Here is a 25,244-nt window from a genome sequence, read left to right on the forward strand (position 1 = left end):
GAGGGGCTGACTTTGGACAACACCACAGGTATCTATTCCTGTTGGTGCATGTGTTATTGTGTAACAGCATTAGACCCTGCCTTTTAATATGCAACCCTACAGACAGCCTTACATCCCTCAACCCCCACCGGCGCCTGATAAAATCTGAATGTGACAAGTATCCCTATCCGCGTTTGTGTGCATGGCTTTTCCTCCGTGTGGTCGCATGCCTGTGTGCTCTTCTAGGAAAATACTAGCGGTCTTCTCCGTCTTGCCGTGGCACGAGGCGTGATGTACGGCTAACCTTCGTGCTATCTCTCATTTCTCTCTGAGGCCTGAGTGCCTAGTTGGACGGGAGCCACAGGATGGATGGGCAGCTCCCTACAGCTCGGTTATTGATTTCGCTGGCCTGCTGGCCTTGCTCTCCCGTTCCCACCTCCCACAACCAATTATGACCGGTTTCTGCTACCCATGAAAATGGGGGGGATGGGGAAGGAAGATGCTATTAGACTGAACCGGTTTAGTTCAATGACTCGTTCTGTGTTTCAACTTGTATGTGTCCTGTGCCTGTCGTGTCTTGTGTCAGCATCAGTTAATGAGTTAAAAGGGAAAAAGGGAAAAACTACAACTTATCGCTGTGTTCCTACCTTGCCCATTCTTCATCTCCTGCTCCTGCTCCTCCTCTTCCTCTTCCTCCTCCGCCTCCTCCTTCTCCTCCTTCTCCTCCCTCTCCTCCTCTCCTTCTTCCCCATTCTCCAACTCCTCCTCTTCCTCCTCCTCCTCTTCATCCTCGTCTTCCCTCATGGCCGGCGAGGTGAGGGTAATCTTGAGAGTGAGTTTGGGCTCTGTTGTAGTTTGTACCAAGATGGCCACCTCGGGCAAGGAGCTTGTGACCTCATATTTCTCTTCTGTCAGCTTCTGTCATGTGTCAAACAGACATAACTGGGTGGTCAGAGGCCAAGGTCACAACACGACTCGGTACAGATGAAAAAGAAGCAAAATATACTTGCAACAACATCGCCAGTTAAGACAGGAAAAACAATGTTTAAAATCATGTTGAATGCTTTTTAAGACCCTAATAAGACCTCAAGAAATGACATTTACCAACACCATAACATCCATATATTGATCACACGCATGACAAAAATTATGCCTCATCTCTCATCATGAAACATAATGTTAGGATGTGAATTGTTTCTCAGCAGCACGTTTGTGAAATTGTCTTTCTGTATGTACACTGTGATTCTTCATTCTGGAGGAATCAATTACCGCTGAGCTCTGTGGTCAGGACTACGAGGGACTGATGATAATGAATTCATGTCAGCACACACAGCGGCGATATTACTCACTCGACACACACATTTATTTAATACACACCTACACGTAGGAACAACCTGCAGACACTTCAACAAATGACAATTTACCCCCACAGGCAGAAGCAGAAACAGGTTCACACGGACTCATGAAAGCATTTAAACTCACGACAGACTATAAATATTGAATCAACAGAAGATGTGTACTAAAACACAACATATACAGTGTGTAACTGTTACTGTTGTACATGCTCTTGCTCTATTTTCTAGTGGATAACCTTTTGTGTATTTACGTTGCTGGGCATTATTACATTAAATGAAGAGTTGAGCAAGGGTTGGGGTTAGGTACAATATCTGGCAGTTACAGTTAGGGTTACAAGTTTCCAGAAAATTAATGCAATGTCCTCCTAAGTGACATAAACAAGTGTGTGTTTGCGTGTGAGTTTCCAATTCTGCCTATGTGAACAGTGAGACGCAGAGGGCCTATCTACATCCCATTTGGCTCTGATGAGAAAATCAGAATATCTGGTCACTGGGCCGAGACACGAGATTACTTCCCTGCCCACACACACACGTTCCTGTCGTTCTCTCTCTCACACCACTTAACTGCTAAAGAGAACAAGCAGAGAGGAGGCACAGAGGCAGATTTATTCATTGAGTAATCTCTGCACTAGCCGGACAGGTTGGCAGGGTTTTACCATGTTTGTAGTTAAAGCTAAATACTTTAAACAGATCTTTAGTGAATGCAAAAATGTACCTGACTGCTGCAATATACATCGAACAAATTATTTAAGGCTTTTACAAGGAGGGCTGAAAAGGTAGATTGTTTTCCCTAGATCAAATACTCCTCAGTTATACAAGCAAACAAGCCCAAGAGCTGAAGTCACAGCATTGTTTGTGCACTGTTCTGTTCTGTTTTGTTTCCTGTGTGTATGAACATCAGGAGCTTAATTTCTGCCACCATGACTTGTTAATGAGGAAACATGACACAGAGGTAGTGACGAGAGCATTAATCACACGTCTCATACATACTAAACAACCTCTCGACTTCTCACTTGACATTCGCATCGCTGTCTATGCCAACACTCGCGGCGCTTCTCCCTACACTTACACATCAACTTATACGCACGCACGTAGCAGTGAGAGCTGGCAAATTTAGGCAGGAACACTCATAAAACGTGGAAGCTTATCCAAATAGCTTGATTTCTGACATCGGAGAGGACTGTGCAATAAAAATAGAACCTTTTGAATTGAATTTGGCAGACTATGAAGGTTTGATCTCAGTCTAGAGTGTAAATGTGTGTGTATGTGTGAGACAAAACCAAAGAAAGAGACCAAGAAGCAGTGTTATGTGTGTGTCTCTTACCTCAATCTGTGTGGGTAAATTGTGACAGACAGTGTCCAGCAGTGTCTGTGTGGGTTTGTCTCTACACATCAGCACGAGCTCCAGGTCCATGTCGCCTTTGATCAGGAGGCCTTTAGCCACCAGGCCGATCCTCATCACTCCACACAGCACGCCGCCACTGCTGGACTCTCTGTTTCAGAGGAAAAAGAAAACGATTGGTAACGTTCACATCTTATGTGGTCTTGAACTGTGAGGGGAAAACACACTTCAATGTACGGCTGAAAAATTTAAATGGTACAACATCTCTTTTATTAATAAAAATCTAATATTTGGCTCTCAGAGACCTCTTGATGCATAGATATTGATCATTCTGCGCCCAGTCTCATGTCTAATAAATCACTCTTGACCCAAAAGGTCCAGTTCATTTTGTCAGTATCATACCATTTTTTAATACGTATCAGGATTTTATGTTTCCTGCATCAGATTAACAGATTAAGTTACAAGGTGCCAGTTAGGATTGCAAAATAAGATCAGACAAGGCAATTCAAGACCTTAATGAGAAGTAGTGAACCCTTAATAAAAAGATTCATGGAGATAGCCGAGCGTGGAGGCCGTGCTCTGAGATTGTCAAGTGGTTTTAAGTCAATTTCCTCTGAATCTAATTCTCTGCAAGAGAGCGAGTAAGCGTATTTCCCCAAAACGTTGATCTATTCCCAGTGGTGGAATGTAACTAAGTACATTCAGCAGAGCACTTTACTTGAGTCTTTTCTTTTCATGCTACTTTCGACTTCTACTCAACTACATCTCAGAGGGATTGTACCTTTCATTCACTACATTTATCTGACAGCTTTAGTTACTCGTCACTTTGCAAATTAAGATTTTTGCACAAAAACAACAAAATTATTTGTTGCAGCTCTACAATACCTCACTACAACCCTACCTGTAGCCGTCACTTGAATCCTCAGTTTCATCGCTGGGCTCTTCACCAGGATCGTCCTCCTCTGTGCTGTCTGCTGGTTGGCTGTCAGCGGCCTGGCTGTGGGCGTCGCTGCTGCTCTTATCCAGCCAGTCAGAGACGTGTTTGAGGGCGCACTCGACGGTGGACACCAGCGTCTGAACGGCTTCCAGCTCCTGAGAGGAGGGGTAGATTGTGGAGTGTTTCGCCATGACATGGCGGTCATCGTTACTGAAGGAACGGAAGGACCTCTGGAAGAGAAAGAAGGGCAAGAAATAACCGAGTTAAAAAACACAATACAATCTTTGTGTACAGCAAGGGAACAACTGGAGAGAAGTTTTCAACAACAGATTGAGCTTTAATCCAGCAAATCAGTCTTTTCACACACACGTTTGCACAAACTGGACATTTGTCTTTTTTATGGGAAAGAAACCAATTATTAACTCAATGACAGCTCCCATTTAATGGCACTGACCCTGACACACATGCACATACAGTACATACACACACAGCGATCATCCTCTCCACCTGTCCTAATTCAATCAGATACTCCAGCCTTGGAAATTTATGTCAGCTCTTGTGTCCTTCTTACTCTCTGGGACATATGAGGAGGAAAACCATGGAAGAAGGAGATCAGATGGGAGGCATCTGACAGGGGCAGCACAGAGGAGAGTAAAGGACAGATAATAGAAGGGGCATGCCGGAGAAGCCAAGAAAGAAGAGAATAGAGGACAGCAGAGGAGGGCTACGGGAACAATACAGAACCTTTAAAAGGAGACAGGACAATAAATGGTTGTAGGAGCGGAGGCTGAACTAAAAGATAAATGGAAAAGTAGAGGGATGAAGGAGAGGAGCAGGTGTAACAGAGCCTTTTGTGATCTGTGCTCTTACATTAATACCACCCAGATGTGTCCCTGAGCTTGTGCGCGCTCATATGAAAAGACCTTATACATTGCATGTCAGCTGTTTACATCTTTTTAGGTGCCACAGCATTTCAGTGGGTGGTCGTGAAATGGAAAACATTGACCATTAGGTTTAAGTAATATAATTTAAATGTAAAACTGACACATCGGGTAACTTATGGCAATGCATGGAACAGATGATGGGATAACCCTCAGCATAATGATACTAAAAGTGCATTATAATCTATTATCAAAGCAGCAACACTCATAATGTAAACACTCTGGGGCAACTGTATAATGAACAACAGACATACCCTTACAGCAGCCTAATTAATATTCTATAATGCTTGTCGTAGCACATTATTTCACGATACTTCCTCTGTGTTTATCCGGCTAGCAGCAACACCACTTCAGCTGCACTTCTAATTTGAAGTCTCTTTTCTAGCTGGCATTACTTTTGTGTTATAATGCAGCTTTGATGTCTTCAGTTTTCTTTTTAGCAGGCTCTAAACTGTAGTTCAGCTTTGCTTTGTCTGGCTTTTTATCTCTTTCTTCTCTTTCTCACTTTGTCTCTCTTGTTCTCTTTCCACTCCAGTTTCATTTTTTTCAGTAATATAAAGATATAATATCTGACAAAACAAAAAGGTATTGTTTACAGCATCACTTGGTAGCCTGACTCTGAAGATGGGGTTCACTTTTAATCATTAGAGGTTATCACAGCCTCCTGAGCCTGAGGTTCAACACGAGGAGGCTGCTCTCAACAAGCTGCTTATCTCCAAGACCCACATTTCCCTTTATTCACTACACACAACTACTCAAAGAGAACCACACACCGGGCATGCTAACTGCCACACACACACACACACACACATACACACACACAGAGGAGAGATGACCTTTTCTGAGTAGTATGGATAGCGTAGCTTGGGTGCTACTCCCAACCTACTTGAAATCCAAGGACCAACAGCACATTTGCACACACACACACACACACACACACACACACACACACACACACACACACACGCAAAAACACACATACTCACACAATTCATCCCATTCCTAATTGAACTGGTGACATTCTCTTTCACCAGTGAGTGAGATAAAGCCATTAACAGAATGGAGGACAAGCACTACACAATAACTGCAGCCTTGCAGCCTGTGTAGCTCGCAGTGTGGCATGAACATTTGGCAGGGTTACACACTCTGTTCCCACCGGGGCTGTGATCCTGCATCACGTTGGCAAGGCAGACCGGAGTGACATGGAGAGAATTTAGATACCCTGAAAGAATACGTAAGTAAGTGGCAGTAAAATATCCAATTTGATTTCTTAACATCATTATGCCTTATTTTGATCAGCATGACATTCATGGCTTTGTTTGACATTTTCAGGCAATCAATGTTTTTACTTGGACGGTTGGATAAATTAATGAAGCATTCTTCTAAATGAAAAATTAATAGTCAGATTAATAGGTAGTAAAAATCAGTGAAAAATCACAGCACTGTCTCATTATCGAGCTATAATTTATTTTAACTTATGTTTTAAATTTTAAATTCTAGTTTAGGCAAAAAGTACTGTACGAGAAAAGGTGATAACTGGGTGTATCGGTGTGTGTGTTCACCTACGTGCACGTCTACAAAACTGTGCGCATCCTTCTAGTTGCGTGCCTTCTCAGAACAGTGTTTAACAGACCAACAGTCGCAGATTTTATGAGCCGTTGCTAATGGGAGCTTCTGCAGCTATAAACCACATTGCGATGAGTGTCTATGTTTCTGTGTGTGTAGGCGTGTGTGTGTGTGTCTGGGGGTACCACTCGACCATGTGGGAGTTGTTGCCCAGCCGCTCTGATCACCGTGTAAATCAGGGCAGTTAAGGAGGACTCACTGACAGGAATCGACCTCCCAGGCCAGCGTGTGTCCAGATAATGTTGCAGACGTTTAGACAAGATGATCTGATATGTGAGCTACAGTAGCCAAGACAGGAACTGATGCATTTCATGGGTTACACAAAAATCTGAGAGAGAGGGTGAGTGAAAATTTCATGGTAAGTCTAAAAACTAGATGTTCAACCCTGCTTTTGATATTGTTCTCAAGTCTGATGATAAAAAATGCTGCTTTAATGCTGCAAGTGCTCTGTGTTAGACAGCTCACATTGCTCCAATGACTTATTCACAGCATGATTATACACACATTGTGTACAAAGGCCAACACTCAATCTGTTAGGGATAACTCCTTGGTTGTCCTTGAATCCACCCTAACCATCACATAACCTCGAGGTCAATTGCACAATGTGTCCTTCTGTCCAAGTGTGCTTGTGTGAGTGTGTGACTGTATCAGTGAGGGCAAAATAAATCATAAATGATGGTTAAGTCACAAAGGATCCTGATGCCTATGGCAACCCCAGTGTCACTGACACAAAATTACACTGTGTCCAATTTCAGCATATTGACCTTAAGCTGATCCTTGGCACTGAAAATGAAGTTCAGACGTCTTGTGGGGCCAAAGTAAATGCTGTTATGTCTCCACATTGAATATGTAATGCTCAAATTAATTTATGATATAGACAAAAAGCTGTAGTAAATTAAACATGGCAGCAAGTCTACAACAAAGTGTGCCAGGGCGAGAACGCAAGCAGTTAAGACCATCAGATAGGTTGTAAACAAGCCAACAGCATTACATAATATCTGAACCACTTTGTTTGAGGCTAAAACGGAAAGTGATACTCAGTCAGTGATCATCACACTGCTCAGCTTCCCAAAATAAAATAACTTGGAGACTGTAATATTGTCATTAAACAATGGCCAAATGTATGAAAACAACACAACACCAGAGTTGTTACCTAGAGCCCCTTTAATGTTATAGCAAGGATGTTCCTTTAGACTCATTTTCCTGAAATTTAAATGGAAGTTTAGGCTCCTCTAAAAGACAAAAACTCTTTTAAAACTCTTCGAAAACAGCCAAAAATATGGCATAATTTAATCTTTACATTCCCTTGAAATTGTGCAGATATTATAGAGACAATTTAAACTGTTAATTATATTTGCTGATAACAAAATTGTAATTTGAACGTCTGTGAAATGTATGACTTTATGCCTTGCATTATGATCATTGCAGACTACAAAACATTAAAACTTTCTGAATAATGGAGATTAAGCATACATTTACTATTTAGCTCCAAGGAATTATTTCACCACAGCTCAGTCTTCTGTAACTTTGTGAAGAGCTAAATATAAATAAAACAGATTTGGTAAAATCTTAAGAAGGAAGCAAAAATCTGTTCCCTGTGATTCTTCTTGCGCTACCAAGGAATCAGAAACACCTCATGCAAATGTGCAACCGTTAAATCCCAGCTGTCTGGAAACCACCAGCCACCACACACCATGCACTGTGTGCCTGTGTGTGCTATACCATCATATGCCGTTGTTGCATAGTGCTTTTAGACCACACACTTACCAATTACACTCCATTTCATGCTCCAGTGAGGCCAACCGGCTGGCAGGCCCATGTTACGTAACCACATTACACAGCATTTACAACTCGCTGTGTACTTGACTAATGTGCACACACACCGACACAACCTCATACATAAAAAAATATAACAACTGTGTTAATACACACACTAAACATGGAAATCATGAGTGACATAAGCACATAAAATCCTTACAATCAATTACACAGTGTCACACATACACAGCCATTACTTCCATCACTTCCATCCATCACCCCCAGTCTGTCCTTAATGCCCTGAAGTCAAACCATTTCAGTTCAAGGTGCCATGGTTAGACACGCACACTTTCAGGAGCGGCTGCTTCACTTTAGAAGCAGAAGCAGAGTCCAATGCCTCTCCATCGCTGCCTGTCTCCTCCTGTGTCTCTGTGGCCATCTACTATAAATTACATGAGCCATTGCCAAGAAGACTCACCGGAACAATATCAGCTGTGATTGGAGGGACACTCTATACCTGGTCTTTGTTACAGACGTTCTCCTTTCCTATTGCCCATTATTTTTAGAGCATCTTTTAGGAACATTGTTCTGTGTGTGTGGGTGCTGAGGCAGTGGGCCTGAGGAGGTGTTTGTGTGCTCTTATTTTCAATAAGTCAAGCGCCTAAAGTGCCTGCTGAGAGCACACACTACAAGGTGTTGTAAAGAGAGAATAAGGGATGAGGGAGAGAAGAGGAGAGAGTAAACAAACAAGGAGAGATCGACAGAAGGAGGTGCAGGGAGAAAAAGGCAAACTGGATTTTAATATTTTTGAGCCAGAGCAGCAGAAACAAAGGTTTGTTTGTAATAAAGCCGACAGCACAGGCCAAAACAGCCTCAAAGTAAAAGGATACCAAAACCCAGAAAAACAAATCACCGCCCATAAATATCAAGCAAAACAGTTTCACAAGTGGTGTCACACCTCTTTAGTCCGACACGAAACCGAGAGAAGTCGAAGGAGAAAAGAAAATTCTAAAACTTCAAAAACACGTCGCAAAATAGGCTTAGAGAGATGGGACAAGCAACACACACACACACACACACACACACACACACAAATAAAAAAAAACAAAAACTCAGTGCTGTCTCTGTAACATCCAGCAGCCTCAGGGAGATTGCATTAAAAATTCATTCTGTGATTTATCTGCACTCTGTTTGGCAGGCCGGCCCGCCACACTCTGCTATCCTCTTTTATTGTGAGCTCTCTCTCTCTCTCGCTCTCTCTCTCTCTCGCTCGCTCGCTGTCTTTCAAATTACCAAATACGTGCAGTCAAACACACATACACAAAGACACACGCTCATGCAAGCGATAGCAGGGTACACATACATCAAGGCAAGAAAAACATTCATGGCAGCACTGTTTAGCGGCTCAACAATAGTGCTGAGTCAGACCTCTAAATTGTCCCAATAAATAATAAAATAAGTAAAAAAATATCAGGACATGTCATCACTGTCTGCTAAGGTCTAGCGATGCACTGATTGCAATATTCTTGTTTTGTTATGATTTTTTTTAAAAGTGACCTGCCCATTCTGATTTTCTTTCTAATTATAATAAACAACATTTTGTTACCTTTTTTAATGGAAAATGTAATTGTATTTTCATAATAAAACAATGACTATTTAATAACAAAAAAAGGAAATTTTAATGACCCTTTTACTGAAATATGCATAAGAATAAGCATTTAAGCAGCGTATACTCGTATATTCTGGGCTCTTCTCGTGAAAGGTAAAAGGAAGGGGGAAGGCGTCTGTCTGACATGTGAGCTGAATAAAAAGTTTGCTGCTCTGGCTCAAACAACGGATCCTTATCCTCAAAGTAAATGCGTAATTCATAACCTTCAGTGACAATGTTTTACTTTCTTAAATGAAAACAGGCACAAGAGATCACAACACATCCTGTCTTCACCTTGAGTAACGTCCCTGTCTCTGACTCCACTCCTGCAGTGAAACACACAGGCAGCAGAAAGGAGAGGAAACGACTGCGCATGTTTTGTGTAAATAACATGAAACATTTAGTGTCTTCCTTTCAGTTCGGGCTGACGGTCCCATCGAGGGAGCGGGTGGCATATCAGATATATCTTATTCTGGTCCCTGGCCAGTCGATTGGTGAATTTATACTAGTCTTGCATAGCCAGACCTATCACCGTAGCCATGTGTCAGCGCTGGATAAGAAGGACCTGGAGAGGTCTGGCTGCACCAATCCTCATTGGTATAGGGGGATAAAATGCTTCAGCTTGTTTGCATGTCTTTAAACCAATAACAATTGTCTTGGGCTGTGAAAATGGCTACATCCTCACAAAAGAAAAGGTAACAGCTGTTAGCTTGTTTTACGATTGTGTTGTTAGCGTTAATCTAATTGGCGTTAGAATAAGTTGCCAATTTCAGCGTGTTGGATGCTAGCTTGGAGGCTGTTGTTGTTTCACGCAGCGATAAGGATTTGTAAAAAGTACACACAGATAGTGGCAGCAAGGAGGGAATGGGCGTCCAGTGACAGGCTTCATACCAACTGTCTACATCGGGTAAGTTGGAAGAAATTGAAACTCCCAGCCTGACTTGTTCCAGCAGGGCGTCACCAAACAAGCCTCCTCAAACTACACTACCCTTTGCACTAAAGAAAGAGATTTTTTGTCTGTGCCCTTTGCTCCCTTTAATGTGTCTGCATTGTTTAAAAGGTTTCTGGCCTGCCTATAAAATATAATGACCAGGCCTGCTAAAAGCAGATGAGCTGACATTATGCTGTTTCTGGGCATACCATTATGATATTGAGTATGGCCATGTCTATATGATTGAAATACCAGAACAGATTAAAATAAACATAAAATGATGTCATATGGAAGAGCAGGAAAATGTTCTATTAAAATCTGCTCTCCCGTTTCCACCAAAGCTTTTAAAACCGTACTGATTTTATTTAGTTTTTAAGCAATTTCGTCATGTCTTCTCCTAATTGTACGTCAAAAATGCTGTAAAAGATGGGAGCTTTTCACAGAAGTTGTTAAAACTTTCCGCTTGGCAAGTTCTGCAGCGTCTCCCCCGGAAATCGAGCAGTGAACTAATGATGACACTTACAAGGAGCAAGCTATAATACATGCTGGACAGCTACAAAATCATCAACCAGAAATGTGTGTGTGTGTGTAGTAGGCACAAAAATGGGGGATTGACGAGGCAAATAAACACAGTGGGCATGTGTATTCATTAAAAGCAGAGAGCTCTAAGGAAAGTCGATAAAGAAGCTGTTTGGTGTATTGTGCGGTTTACGCGGTGGTACCCTCGCCAAGGTCACCCGCAGTATTTGCTGCATCATCATAACTCAAGACTAATCACAATCACACACATACACACACACACTAGTCTCATTACCCTTGGTTATTTATGAGCTCGACCATGTGCCCTCTTCTGCAGAGTCCAACCTCAGCACCTGCAGCACCATCTTGTTTTCTCTCAATCATTCATCTTCTTCCTCCCTGCCCCCTTCCCTATCCTCTCTCCTCCTCCTTTCTCGACTCTCTTCATTTTTGCACCCATTTTTCCTCCTTCCTCCTCTTGTGCTGCTTTTTAAATAATTCATCTTCTTCTCTGCTCCCCCCCCTCGAGGGAAAAGCTCCCACTGTCACAGGCCAAGACCATTAATCAATCCCTCGTCTCTCTCGCTCTCCACCTCTACCTCTCTCAGCTCTTAACCTCCCTCCTTTCCCCCCGTTACCCCGCTCTACACTTCTCTTTTTGCTTTCCACAGGCTTTGCGCTTTTCATCCCTCGTGTTTCTGTCCATCATTTATGTTTTTTACAGTCTTATCTGCCCCCACTTGTCATTCTCCCTCCGCTGCTCGCTTTGATCTCTCGAGCCGCCCTCTCCTCCTCCTGAACAGCGCAGTAGTTCGTTTTTCTGCGTCTTAGTCCTCTTCTCGTGACACACCTCTTCCACATAAACACAGGAAGGATGTATCACATTAATGCCATATATAATTACTAGTTCAAACTATAGGAATGTACCTGTAAGCATATGGCAGGGATGCTTTTCATAAGAAATGAACCAAATGTACAGTGAATATTAATTAAATGACTGTTCTTTTTCTCTCTCTTTCTCTTAATCACCACTCTCCTTCTTTTCACAACCTCCTCCGATGTCCCTCTTCTTCCGTTTCTTTTCTTTATCTTCTTAACCTCCTCTGTCTCTTTCATTCTCCTGTCTTCTCCTCTTTCTCCAATGTATAGTTCCTGCCTTTCCTCCCTAAAAAACACAAAGCTACAGACTCCTGTCCACACTAGCTCTTATCGGGTATCTCTCTTTGAAACACACACTCTTGTTGTCATGTCTAGAACCAGTTATCAGATTGAACTCTTACACCCTCCAGTCTGGAGAGTATAATCCTTACTCCCGCACAAACACACAGCTCCTACAAACAGAAAGTGCAGCATTACCATGCCTGCAGGAGGAGTGGTCGCGCGTTTCCTTCCTTCTGACGCCCGCTTCTGGAGCTGCTGGGCGGCGTGATGGGGTGCAGAAGCAAGGTTACCGGTCAGGATGTTGCTGTCGTGCCGTTTCCGCTCCTCATGTGCTCCTCTGTCACTCTGGCCACCACTCTATGAGAGGTTGTACTTCTAAGAGATGAAGAGGAGACAGAGAGAGAGAAGAAAAGGTTGATTAACAACGACAGGGGGAAGTGTCAAGGGCAAATCTTTGACATAAAATAATACAATAAAAGGAAGGAAAAAAGCCAGCAGCATGATCACCACCTAACAAGCTGCAGTCCATGTCTGACCTTGAGTAACAATCTGACAAAATAGCTGATCAACCCATGTGGACATCGACATGCGGACACACAAGCACACACACAGGCCTTCATTCATTTTTCATGAGCTGGCAGGGGTCTTAGGGAGTGGGATGCAATACAAACATGTGCTTGTTTTCATACACTGGGTTACACACTTACTGTAAGCTACACTACTCACCCTCCTCCATTCACACACACACATAGACACACACACAAACCTTAGCAATCATGGATGCATGGTGACATTTTCAACCACTTTATCGATGAAGCAGTGACGAAAGAAGCAACAAAAATGCCTGAAATAATAAATTCTGCTTTACTCTAAAATACTGTTATTTACCAAAGAGCACTTCTGACTCACCCCATGACGAACAGTAGAGAAAGGGGATTGACAAAACTCATAGCTGGACTTAAAATTACAGTGTTTAGTGCTTGGACCACTGTGTTACAGAGTGCTCCTTTCAATACAATGTGAGACAGTAATGGTTCTAACCTTATCTCTTCCTGGCTTTTATTCCCTCCACTGAACAAAAAACAGACGTGAAATAATACTGGAAAAAAAAAGATTACACAGAAAAAGAAAGTCTATACCAGTAAACCAATACTTTTGTGGTTTTCTGTGCATCTTAAAAAAGTCAAATCATTTTAACAGACTTCAGAAAAAGCTCCTTGTACTCCTTCGTTTAGCTCATCTTCAGGCTCCGTAAAGTAAACATGTACACATGTGGTGTTGCAATAAAAACACACGCCAGTTTTGTCAGTGCGAAGCGAGCCGAGGTGAACAGATACACAGCGTTCCTATTCACAACACCAAATGTCAACAGTATCACCACTGACAGTACACAGACGCATCTGGTCACACTCAAACCACAGCAATGACATTTATAGAGCTGTGTGTGTCTGTGTGTGTTCACACCAGAGTGTATAAGATGATTTCTCAAAGGTCTTCCACATTCAGGGGTCGGCTGTTCAAGCAGGTGTGGGAGAAAATGCATTCGCGGTGTTGAATTTATTGAATGAGAGGTGACAAAATGTTTGCATTAGAGCCCAACTGATACATTGATTAGCCGATATTACAGGCCGATTTTGGCCTATCCAGATTTGCCAAACACTGGTTAATCTAAACAAAGCAGCGACTAACACATCAGTTTGCATTATTGATAAAATCTGCCAATTATTTTCCCATCAGATTTTGCACATTCCACTGTGATTTCGTCAAATATCTTACTTTGCCCAAAACCCAGTCCAAAACCCCAAAATATTTAGCAAACAATGATACAAAACCAAAAACAAACAGCTAATCCTTACTTTCTAGAAGCAAGAACAAGCGAACGTCTCCCCTTTTTGCTTGAGAAATTATTAAAACGATTAAACGGTTATCAAATTATAGTAGAAATATAACACTATGGTGCCAGAGCCTCATTACTGCATTTGCATCTGCAAAAAAACAAAAACATAATCCGACATATTACACTGAGCAGGGTCTACACTGATATAGACATTAGTGTAGTCCACTATAGACACCAGCCTGTATCTTTCTGCTACCTGATAAATAAACAGTGTCTCTAATGTGTAGAGTATCTCATCACCTTGGGACTACGTACATCCAGGCTTCTATCTGGATGCTGTCAGTGGGGACAGAAAAGATAAACACAGATGTGATTGTAAGTCTCCACTGGAGTAGACCTGCTGGGGGATTGACTGGTGGTGATCTCAGTGAAAGCTCAAATCAAATCAATGTTATTTATATAGATCAAAATCACAATCACATTGCCTCAATGGGCTTTACAAACTGTACAGTGAATGACATCCCCTGTCCTTAGACCCTCGATTCAAGTGAGGAAAAACTTGCCATATTGAGAAAAAAAACCTTTTAACAGGAGGGGGGAAAAAAATGAAAAAAAAACTTCAGGATGAGCCACAGAGTTGGGATCCCTCTCCCAGGACGGACAGACATGCAATAGATGTTGCATGTACAGAACAGAACAACAAAATCACAATTTACAAATTGCACTGACAGAATATTTGGATCAGCTCAGCTGGGATCCGGAGAGAGATGGACAGATGCACAGTAGAGAGAGAGAAGACAGAAAAAATAGATAGAATGGGAAATGAGGATGAACAGGAGCAGACAGGACAAGGAGAGTGGGCAGAGGAGGCAAAGAGCGAAACTATAGGGAGAATACAAAGTGGTGCAAGGGGACAGAGGGGAGTCGGATAAACAGCAAGCGCAGATATTGAGCTGGACCCTCGGGCAAACAGACTTCACCAGAGGCTGCTCCTCATTTTCTCTCCAGCTCTCCTGCTCTAAGCCTCTGGCAGCTGGCCTTCCACACTGACGATTACCTCTTCAACACACCTGGCAGCGACAGCGTCTGTGCCTATGCTCTCGTGTTTTGCCAGTTACCTTACAGCCAACACTCCTTGCCTGGTGGGGGGGGGGGCCTCTCCTCCATCATGGCTTGGCCACTTAGGATCGTATGCACATGATTATAGTGCATGCACACAAACACAGACAGAGACACCAACACCCTGCCAAGAAGCATAATAACAACGTGCCAGCCCCTATTCCATTCTCATTACCAGAGCAATTCAGTGATAAACAACAACACCAATTCCCTGCCTTTGTTTCCCTCTCATGGCACTTTCCTTCTCATTTTTCTTTAATTAGAATGAAGTGTACACGAATGAAACACACCCTACATTATGGCTTAAAAATATAATAAAAATCGAAGCTTAGATATAGCCCTGGATATTCAGAACAACAGTATGTGTGGCCCGCAGTGTGCCCACCCTCCTTTGTCTCCCACTGAGCCAGAGGGCGGCTAAGGGGACAATGTTTTCACACACGGCTGCGTGTTGCCTGTACACACTGCATCTGCCTGTTTGTTCATAAATCCTCCTGTGGCTTTCTCTTCCTTAGGCTCACACTGACCAATTATTACATTTCTCCCTGCATCTGCCCTCCATCTCTTTTTGTCCATTCTCTATTTTTCTTCTTCTCTCTTATTAACACCATCCTGCTGGGTCATTAACGTGTGATTGTGTACGTTCCTCAGGACATAAAACAGGAAGAAGAAACCCTACCTCATTAACACTGGCGGTGGCTCATGGCTTTAGCATGTGCACACATGCATGCACAGATTTGCTCATGGGAGACACAAACACCATCACCTCAATTTAGTTATTGAATATTTTTCTCCTAGAAGTTTATGCATAAGGGAAACACACGCGCACACACACCTGTGCTGTGTCCATACTGCGCCAAGAGTTGGTGATTACATCCCATTTCCCCTACAGAGATGAAAAGAATCAGGCAGAGGATAAGAAGCGAGGGATGGGAGCTGATTGAAAGATGATGGAGAGATAGCAGTGCTGGGGAATTTGCTGAGATGGCTCTGAGCAGCAATTTACACCTTTCCCGTCTGATAACCATCAAATAAGATGAGCAGTGCAAGAAACGGAGTGAAGGGAGACAGAGGATTGACAAAAGCCAGAGAGAGTGTGCTAATTAGTGTTGGAGGAGCTTATTTTCTCGGCATATTCCCTTTTAGGGTTTTGATTATCTGCTTAATGTTGTTATCAGATTATCAGCCTTTTGAATCATTCTGCTTTCGAACTCCTTACAATGTTTTGGGCTCATGTCATAGCGCTAGCAGGATACCAAAAATTCAAGACACACTGCTTTGAATTTATTATTTCAACAGTGAAAGAGACCTCCGATTGATGGCTGGTTACATGCCAGAATAGCTGGAGGAGAAATCTAACACAACAGCCACAACAAAAATGAGCTGGCATTTCATATAATTCTGAATGCTAAAAGACTAACATTTTACTGTCAAAATTTTTTAATCTGTTTTAAAGTTAGGGAGTTTTAGATAACCCCAAAACGAGGGATCTGATATAAAATCCATCTGTAGTGTGATTATGACAGAAAGCCTTGGGTCCTGTCCCAGGAAAAAGCTTCCTGCCACAGTTTCAGGAACAAGATATCATCTCATACACAAAGTCCAGACAGAACATTGATTTACTTTATACAAACTTGCAGTCTGTTATACTTCACTTTTTTTTGTTGCTATCTACTCAAACATGTGCATGCATGTCCAATCGAAAATTGAAAAACTCAACAGCGATGATTCCAGAAATCATGACCTGGTTACCAAAGATAATCCACAGATTCTGCAGTTTCATGTAGGAACTACTGTATTTCAATGAAACTACACCCACCAACTGTATCACTGTGCAGGAGGTATAGTATCAGTACTGATGGATGAGAGGCTCGTGTTCATGAAAGCGTGGGATCTAAACATTAATGGCGTCCTCCTCTGTTGAGCATTATTGTTAGCGCTCTTTGTTAGCTTAGTTAGCTTTCCTCTCGTCCATGAGTAGGTGCATGCTTCCTTCCGCGCGGTGCGGACACAGAAAGAAAATAATCCAAAACAATCTAGATGAACAAATAGCACAACAGGTAAGAAGTAATATATGTATTTTTGATTCTGGGGGGAACTTTCTCACACTGGTGATTAATTTTATCCCAATCATTAAATCGGTTAATCAACTAATTGTTTCAGCCTCAAATGCACTTAATATGTGGTATTTGACACTTAAAAGGTGCAATATGTAACAACTGACCACCTGGCAAATCCACACTTACATACAAATAGAGAGCAGCATATCGCTAGAGTAACTGCTAACTGCTGCTAAATGTACAGTAGCTACCCTTAGCTAGTTAGTTCAGTTAGCCATGCAGCTAGCAGTCCAAACCCGGATTTCAGCCTGCTGATGTTGACACTACTAGCACAAGAGTTTTAGACCAACATTTTTGGGAGCTAGCTTTTTAGCTTGCTCACTTCAGTACAAATCTATGCAGCACAATACACATGTAGATGTCAGAGCTGTTATTCTGTTTATAATCTTAGCTAATTTTTAAATGTTTAATTGTGTAAAAGTCTTACATATTGCACCTTTAAATAGTGAAATGTAAAACTCCGGCTTCTAATAATGAACAACTCGTAGATGATCATAAAGTGCTGTTCGATGAAGAGATGAAAGATCTCAAGTAGTGTAAAAATAAAAAAAATAAAAAAGCAGGTGCTGAGGGACCCCTCATAAGATAATGGCCATAAGTAGGTATCATGTACGTGCAGCTCCGCACGTTAGTTCTAGCTCTTGCTCTGCTGTCACATGTCATATTCTTCTTTTTATGAACCAACGACTGTACAGATGTCTCTTTACACTCCGGTGAAGCAGAGCCAATATGAAGCTCATCTTTGCACAGGAATGAGCAGGTGTAAATGTGGGTGATGTCTGTGCGTTATTTTAGCACATGGATTGTTGATTTTTCCCTCTCATAACTATTCCTGGGTACGGTATTTTCAGTCTCATGAATGCTATGCCCACTAAATATGCTATTTCTGACCAATGATGTTTAAACATTCATTACACACCTGAAAGGCTGCTTGAGAGTGTGAGTAGCCTCTGTGTTACATTACTGCTGACTCGCATGCGGCTGGCTTCAGGGTTATTGGTGCCATAATGTTTGCATCTGGGAAAACATCTGCAAAAGTGTGTGGTAATGAGCTGGACAAACACACGCACGTACGGACTCACTCTCGCACACACGCACACACACACACACACACACACACACACACACAAATAATGGAGGTCTTAAGACCAGGTGGCGCACAATAAACAGAATGGATGCAGAATCACGCTCCCGTATATCTTCCTCTAACCACCTCTGTTGTGAGGAAGCATGCATTGTGTAAACAGGTGCTAGCTGACTGAGATGTCTATTTGCTATGTCTCTACGAGAGTAAGACAGCAGGACAGAAAGAGACAGAGAAAAGCTGTCAGAAATATAGGCAGAGTTACTTGAAGGAAGAGAGAGTAGGGACAGTCAGAAATAGAGGTGGGAAGACAGAAGTATATTTTTCATTGCAGAGCAGATAACAGAGAGAAGCTCCCACATGTTCAAAGGAGACAGTGGAGAAGAGTGAAGTCTCTGTTCTTCTTGAAAGTTCAAAATTTGGAAGAAAATTATGATTCTCCACAAACTCATGAATATTCTTTCCATGTCTGTTTCCCACATAAACTTTGAAATTCATGTCCCATCTCTACATCTCCACTCCAACCTCACAACATCTAATTCCCTCATCTGTCTATTTCCAAATTTCCACTCCTTCTTTTGATTTGTTTTTGTGCTGCCAACAGTGCAGTTTCAATGCTTGTACATCCAGAATAGCAGACTTTAATGGACTTGACTGCAAAGAGGCTGTCCAAAATGGAAGTAGCAATAATTTGAGTGCAACTTGGACTGGATAAAGCAGGTTTTTCTGGTATTCTTTTATTGCCAAAAGAGTAATTGTGGGCAAGAAAATGGCTCACAGTATTGCTGATAGACTCTTAAAACTCTTAAAAGTTGCTACCATTTGGAAATGGAGAGCAGCAAGACTACCTGTTGGGTTTTTGTGATAATATAGCTCAAAAGTTTCTGGCAGATCATCAGATCTGATATTCAGCATTCATCAGTGTTTTTTGTAAATTAACTTAAAAATGTGCTACTTTGGCTCTGATACAGCAGTATTCTGCAAATTGACAATGTGACAACAAACAGTGCAGTGATACAAGCTTAGCTTGTTCGGGCATTTCCATCTTATAGTACACTTTCGTTTCCTTTCTAGAAATAAACATTGATTTCTTTCTCAGATAAGGCAGTCATCAGTTTTACATTTAAATGCCTTTCTAGAATTAAGTAAGTATTTCCTTTGCAGATAAGAAGATATGAGAAGAAGAAGGAGAACAGAGAGTAATAGTAAGCAGGGTGTGATGATGAGCAGAATTTGAGGAGCTGGACTGGTTGTGTAGTTTAACAAAATAGGAAGAGAGAAACTTCAAAGGGGAACACCTTCCTTATGGTTGAAACGCCAGAGGCAAAGTTTGGACACTCTGATCCTTATCCTTGTGCCATTTGGTCGATGTGGAGATTATTTATCTACATCTGAAGTAGATGTTGAAGGTTGTTCCGATGGTACTACAGCAGAGGCTGCAGCCAGCATGCCCTGCAGCTGAAGGAAGAGCCTATATTTCACCAAGAGTTGAGAGACATGCCCAGATAAGCCACTTGTTTCCTGGGTGTAAGGTTGCCTTTGCTGTAGTTCACTGGGCAGCTTTACTGGCTCACGTAGCAGAAGAGACTGTGGCTGCTCTTGACCGGCAGAAATAATCAGCCAGTCATTAAAATATGGGGAGGACCGCCTGGCCAGCAGCGGTGACAGGGCCACTACCAAACACCTCATAAATATTAGAGGGGCTTGATAGATCTTGAGATCTTACACTGATGCCACTAGCCATAAATTCAAAGTGTGTGTATTCATGTACGCACAGTTGAAACTAACCAGTCCCTGTCGGCAAAGATGTAAAAAATATCTTAAGTAGCATCAGGAAGTCCAAAACTAGTTTAGCCCTGTCAAGTCGAGCATGCAGTTAGCTGGTCTATCCTTTTTGGAAGTACACATTTCTTAGAAGATAGGCTGGAAAAAAAGGTCTTTTGCAAACTCTGATTAATGAGATCTGAGGATCCAATGCTCGGGTTATGAATCCTTCAAAATAAGGGGTATAAGGGTTATGACTATCAGTAAGAGCAATCAACAAACAAGCAATGCAAACTTATCAGTAGACTGGAAGACACATTCTTAGGTTTACATCTGCACAAATACACAGCACACAAAAAAGCTGCAAGAAAATAAAAAGAGAATACTGAAAAGGTATCAGCGTCATCCACTTACACCCAACATAGTAGAGACATGACCAGGAGGAAGTGACATGCTGGCGATATTTTCTGCATTATGTCTCATTAATGCAGGACTATGCAGCAGGCTCAACACATGCTGAAAGGATATTAGAACAAAGGACACCAGGGAAATGGTGTTAGCTATGTACCACATGTGCTTAATGTGGAGAAGGTGTGTTGCTGCTTTCCTAATATCCTGTTATTTCTTAGTTGTATCTCTGTCAAACTGGTAAAGAGGTATATGTATGCACTGTATGGAATTTATGGAGCTAATTTTGCTCTCTTTCTCCAGGTATCTGCCCCCCGTTTCTCCAATTTATTTTCAGGAGTAATGGGGATCAATCCAAATTTAAAGACTGCATATTCTGAAGAAAAACTTATAATAGAGATGAATAGATATGTTTCACGAATGAGTGAAGATGATTCTCCGGTGTCAAAGTGGATGCACACACATGCACAAAACACATACTTCTACTGATTACCACACTGATTTCCCCACAGATCTCAACTTATGCACCTGGCGTGTTCCAGTTTATCTCAGCTCGCTTACTTTTATTAACTCCTTTTTCAGTCTGAGTCTTTCTGGTTATACATTTGATTTAGTCTAACATTTTACAATTTTTTTTAGTCTGCTGTATAATAAATATCACTTTGGTGATCCCACTGATCTTTTCTTGGAGAACAGACATGCTTCAAGGTGAAAGAACTCATTTCATTTTAAGGACCATTTTTAATCTACTGTACCACTAACATTAAAATCAGCTATGAAAGTATTTCTACGTGAATCTTTTCTTCATAAATGACCTTCATTTACCACTAACATTAAAATCAGCTATGAAAGTATTTCTACGTGAATCTTTTCTTTGTAAACAACCTTCATTTAAAAATAAAAGCGGTGGTGACTAAACACTGCCGGTCCTCTTCAACTCACTGCCACAATAACAGGGTTCAACAATTCAAAGTCTATTACAGTTAATTACGTCTTTGGAGCTTTTGAGAGCCTGCAATCAAGAAGTGCGTCAGCAATGCCCTGAATAAGTACAACAACCAAACACACCATATATACCCTGTAGTACGCAGCCTGATGCAGCCGACAATTCCAAGTACCTTGGAAACAAGCTTGGAAAAATGAGGTTATGTTACCATGCTCTGGTTTATTGATTGATATTGGTATTTGAATCCATATTATAAGCAGGACGAGGTTAGGTCAATTTTTCCTGAACCCATCATTGATTTCTGTGACGACTGAAAAGCGTTTTCAAGTCTGTCTCCTCAATATGTGCAACCCAGTCGCCAGAATAAATGTTGGCAATGATGTTCTGCCAACCATAGATGTGTTGAGACTCTACATTTCTTTAGGTTGCAGCTTTTGGTTTCTATTGGTTCAGTTTGTGACAAGTTTCAGTACAAAAATCACTTGGTTAAGTTTAGGAAAAGATCATGTTTTGGCTCCAGTGGTTTCAGGCTTACTAATGTTGAAATGCAATCTTGAACAGTGATCTATGGCTTGGTAGCTATTTCGCCTAGTTGTAACGCCACTGCCGTCCCCTCCACCTCTCGATATGAAAGTCAGCTCAACATAATGTGAAAGTGATACGACACGTATTGTAGAAAAAAAATGGTACATATAAAACACAGAAATCTGAAAGTATCCGTGGTTGGCAGAAATGTTAAACTGCCAACATTTGATTCTGTGAAGCTGTCATTAAATATAACTCTGTGCTGCAGGTTATGGAAGAGAGGCACTCTGTTACCCTGCATATGTTTTTAACAGCTACACTGTAGTTCTGTCTTGACTGGGCCCAGGTGCAGGCCAGGGGAGGTCAGAGCACTGAGTATTGATGAGATGGCAGAAAGCAGAGAAAACGCTGATGTTGCTTCTGCGAGGGAAATAGATAACATTGACAGGGGAGTGGTAACTCCCATCGGTCGATTATTAAAATGGAGAAAAGCTGTGTGTGTGCGCAGTTCCTGCTGACGATGGGTCAGGATGGAGAGACATGGGGTCACAGACTAACAAGGATAGATGCACGTGCATGTCTATCTATCCATCTATCTGTGCATATCCTCTTTATATTAGCTTAGCATTATTCACCTCAGGTACACCTGTCATCTCCATGGGTTACCTTACCTTTAACTGAAAACTTCACTCTAATACACACACACACACACACACACACACACACACACACACAAACACACACACACACACACACACACACACAATTGAGCACTGTCCTGCGTCAGTGTGGGGAATAAATAGACTATCACTATGCCAGAACTGAAGCATGCTGCAACTGTGTGTGTTTGTGTGTGTGTGTGTGTGCACTAGTAGGCCCCTGCCGTGCTGATTTCAGCGGGAACAGATGGTCCTGCCAGGGCTCTGCCGCGGCTCCACAGTCCGTAGTCTGTGAGAAGACTTGTGAATGTGCGTGCGGTGTGTGTGTGTGTGTCATGCTGACTTCCTCCCCTGTTTTTCCTCCATTTATCTACCGCACACACTTCCTGCTACCTATTTTACATACGACCGTACGTACACACAGACACACTGACACCGATTGTTGCAGTGTAAGTGATATCCTAGTGGTCTTTGGCCTACTTGTCTGCTCCATTGACACTTTGCAGCTTAATCCTGCTTGAAAGGCTCTTCACTGCTAAGCTCATGTTTGCACACACACAAAGCTGTCACACCCCCACCCTTTTGTGTGTGTTTGTCCGAAGCAGGTTTGTGCATATGCAACTGGTTATAAACACACATTCGCTTTAACACCAGCTGTTACATTAAAGTTAAAAAGGAACAGTCCAGCAGATCGGTGTTTGACTATAACGCTACTAGTTCTGACATGTATACTGTATGTTGAACTGTGAGTGCATGAGGACAGCATGAGAACAGCTAGGGTTGTCCAGATGTGGACTAATTCCCTAATGGGCTTCTACTCCACAAAACGCACTGGCAGGCAAGCTGGCAAACAAACACACACGCACATACTGTAGTCCTACTTGGTATCACGGTGGTGTGTCCATTCTCTATTTATCGCTCTCTCCGTCCATTTTCATTAATAAAAGCAGTGGTTTGCTGGGTGGTGGCAGATGAGCAGATTAGTGAGATGTATAAGCCAAATCACACTGAAGGATCAGGTATTTTTAAAAGAAATTAATTACACAGGACTTACATTTTTGGGCATTAATAACATAGAACAACTTCAGTGACTTGAGGGAGTGTGTCCTGTCAGTCTGTCTCTTACTGTTTTATTCTTTTTTAATTTTCGCTCTCTTTAGCTGTTGCCTTGCCTGTCTGCTCTCTCTTCAAACAGCAGAGAAAATCTCTTGAATGCAGATTTCTCTCTCCTTCAGATGAAATGACTACCTTTCCAACTATCAATTTCAGGTTTCAAGTTTTTTTCTGTACTAACAGCAATGGAATAAAAACACATACAGAGCTGTTGATGGTGCCATTTAAATGACAAAAAAACAAAGTAAACATGTTTGTGTACTCATTCTGTCTGATAGCAGTATTCATAAAATCTGTGCTACATTAGGCAGCTTCAGTTTCTCTCCAAACTCCCTTACTTCTTCATCGGCACTGCTTTAGCAGGAGCTGATCAGTGACTCCATTCATTCCAGGTCAATTTGGGCAGTGTGCTCGATATGGCCGTTTCATTACACACTTCCTTCCTGTCTGTCTGTCCGACTCAGGGGAGAGGACGGAGGAGGGACAGAGAGGGAGAAAGGAAGGAACAGGAGGAGAGAGGGTGGAGAGGAAGGGGTGGGACTGATGAGGCAGAAAAAGCGAAAGGGAGGTTAGAAACAAGGGAGTTAGAGAGGGAGAGGGTAGGAATGAACAGATTAAGGGAGGTAGAAAAGGTTTACAGTGTGTGGTGAATATGATGTGTTTGTGTGAGGGGGGTGAAGGATGTGTGATCAGGAAGAATGACATCAGGATGACATAAAGGATCCAGAGATGGTGAAAAGGGTAGAATGACAGGATGTGAATGATGAAGAGAAGAATAATGGAGCCATAAGGTAGGACTTGCAAGGTCAAAGAGAAGAATTATGGGAGAAAAAAACACTGGAATAGTGAAGAACAAAACCTGCAAGGGAAGAATAGCACAAGAAAGTGGGACAAAGGTGGATGAATGGAGAAAGGTGGAGACAGGAAGGACGGAAGGAAGGAAGGAGGGGGAGGCAGGGGATGAAAGAACATGGGTGTGAAGGGAAAAACGGGGTAAAAATAGAAAGAAGGGATGATGAGAAGTGAAGAAAGACAAGAAGAGCTTGAGAAGCCATGGCTGAAATGATTCATTTCTACTGTCTTTTTCAAAACAAACTGTTTTATATCAATGCTAATATAAACTTTACCTAGCCACAGGAACATGACCTTTCATACATAATTAACATATAATGAACATGAACTCACAAATTTGAATTTCCTGCACATTTAGAATTCACCCCACGGATTAAGATTTACAAATTAAGGTCTGATTCCAATTATTCAAACCTTAAAGGTCCCGTATTATGCTGATTTTCAGATGTATTTATTTAGGGTACAAATAACTACAAAATGTTTCCATGCTTTAATCTTCAAAAACTCATACTGTCCATCCTGAATCACCTCTATTCACCCTGTTGTAGTGCCTGTCTCTTTAAGGCTCCCTCCAGAAAAAGCCCAGTCTGATCTGATTGGTCAGCTCTCACAGGCCTGAG

The 25,244-nt window shown here is 42.0% G+C and overlaps 1 protein-coding gene across 3 annotated transcripts in view; it reads right to left on the reverse strand.

Annotated features, from left to right (window-relative positions):
• The window catches only part of strbp (spermatid perinuclear RNA binding protein), an 86,481-nt gene that overhangs the window by 25,566 nt on the left and 35,671 nt on the right, over positions 1 to 25,244 (reverse strand). For all 3 annotated transcript variants that reach the window (XM_084383303.1, XM_084383302.1, XM_084383304.1), the window contains exons 3-6: positions 12,393 to 12,572; positions 3,578 to 3,843; positions 2,659 to 2,827; positions 627 to 897 (exon numbers count right to left, since the gene is read on the reverse strand). In XM_084383303.1, coding sequence (XP_084239429.1) covers positions 627 to 897; positions 2,659 to 2,827; positions 3,578 to 3,843; positions 12,393 to 12,395 — 709 coding nt within the window. In that variant the 5' untranslated portion in view covers positions 12,396 to 12,572. The remainder of the gene's footprint in view (positions 1 to 626; positions 898 to 2,658; positions 2,828 to 3,577; positions 3,844 to 12,392; positions 12,573 to 25,244) is intronic.

Source organism: Pagrus pagrus (genome assembly GCF_965226575.1).
Source record: "Pagrus pagrus genome assembly, chromosome: 19".
Taxonomy (NCBI): Eukaryota; Metazoa; Chordata; class Actinopteri; order Spariformes; family Sparidae; genus Pagrus; species Pagrus pagrus.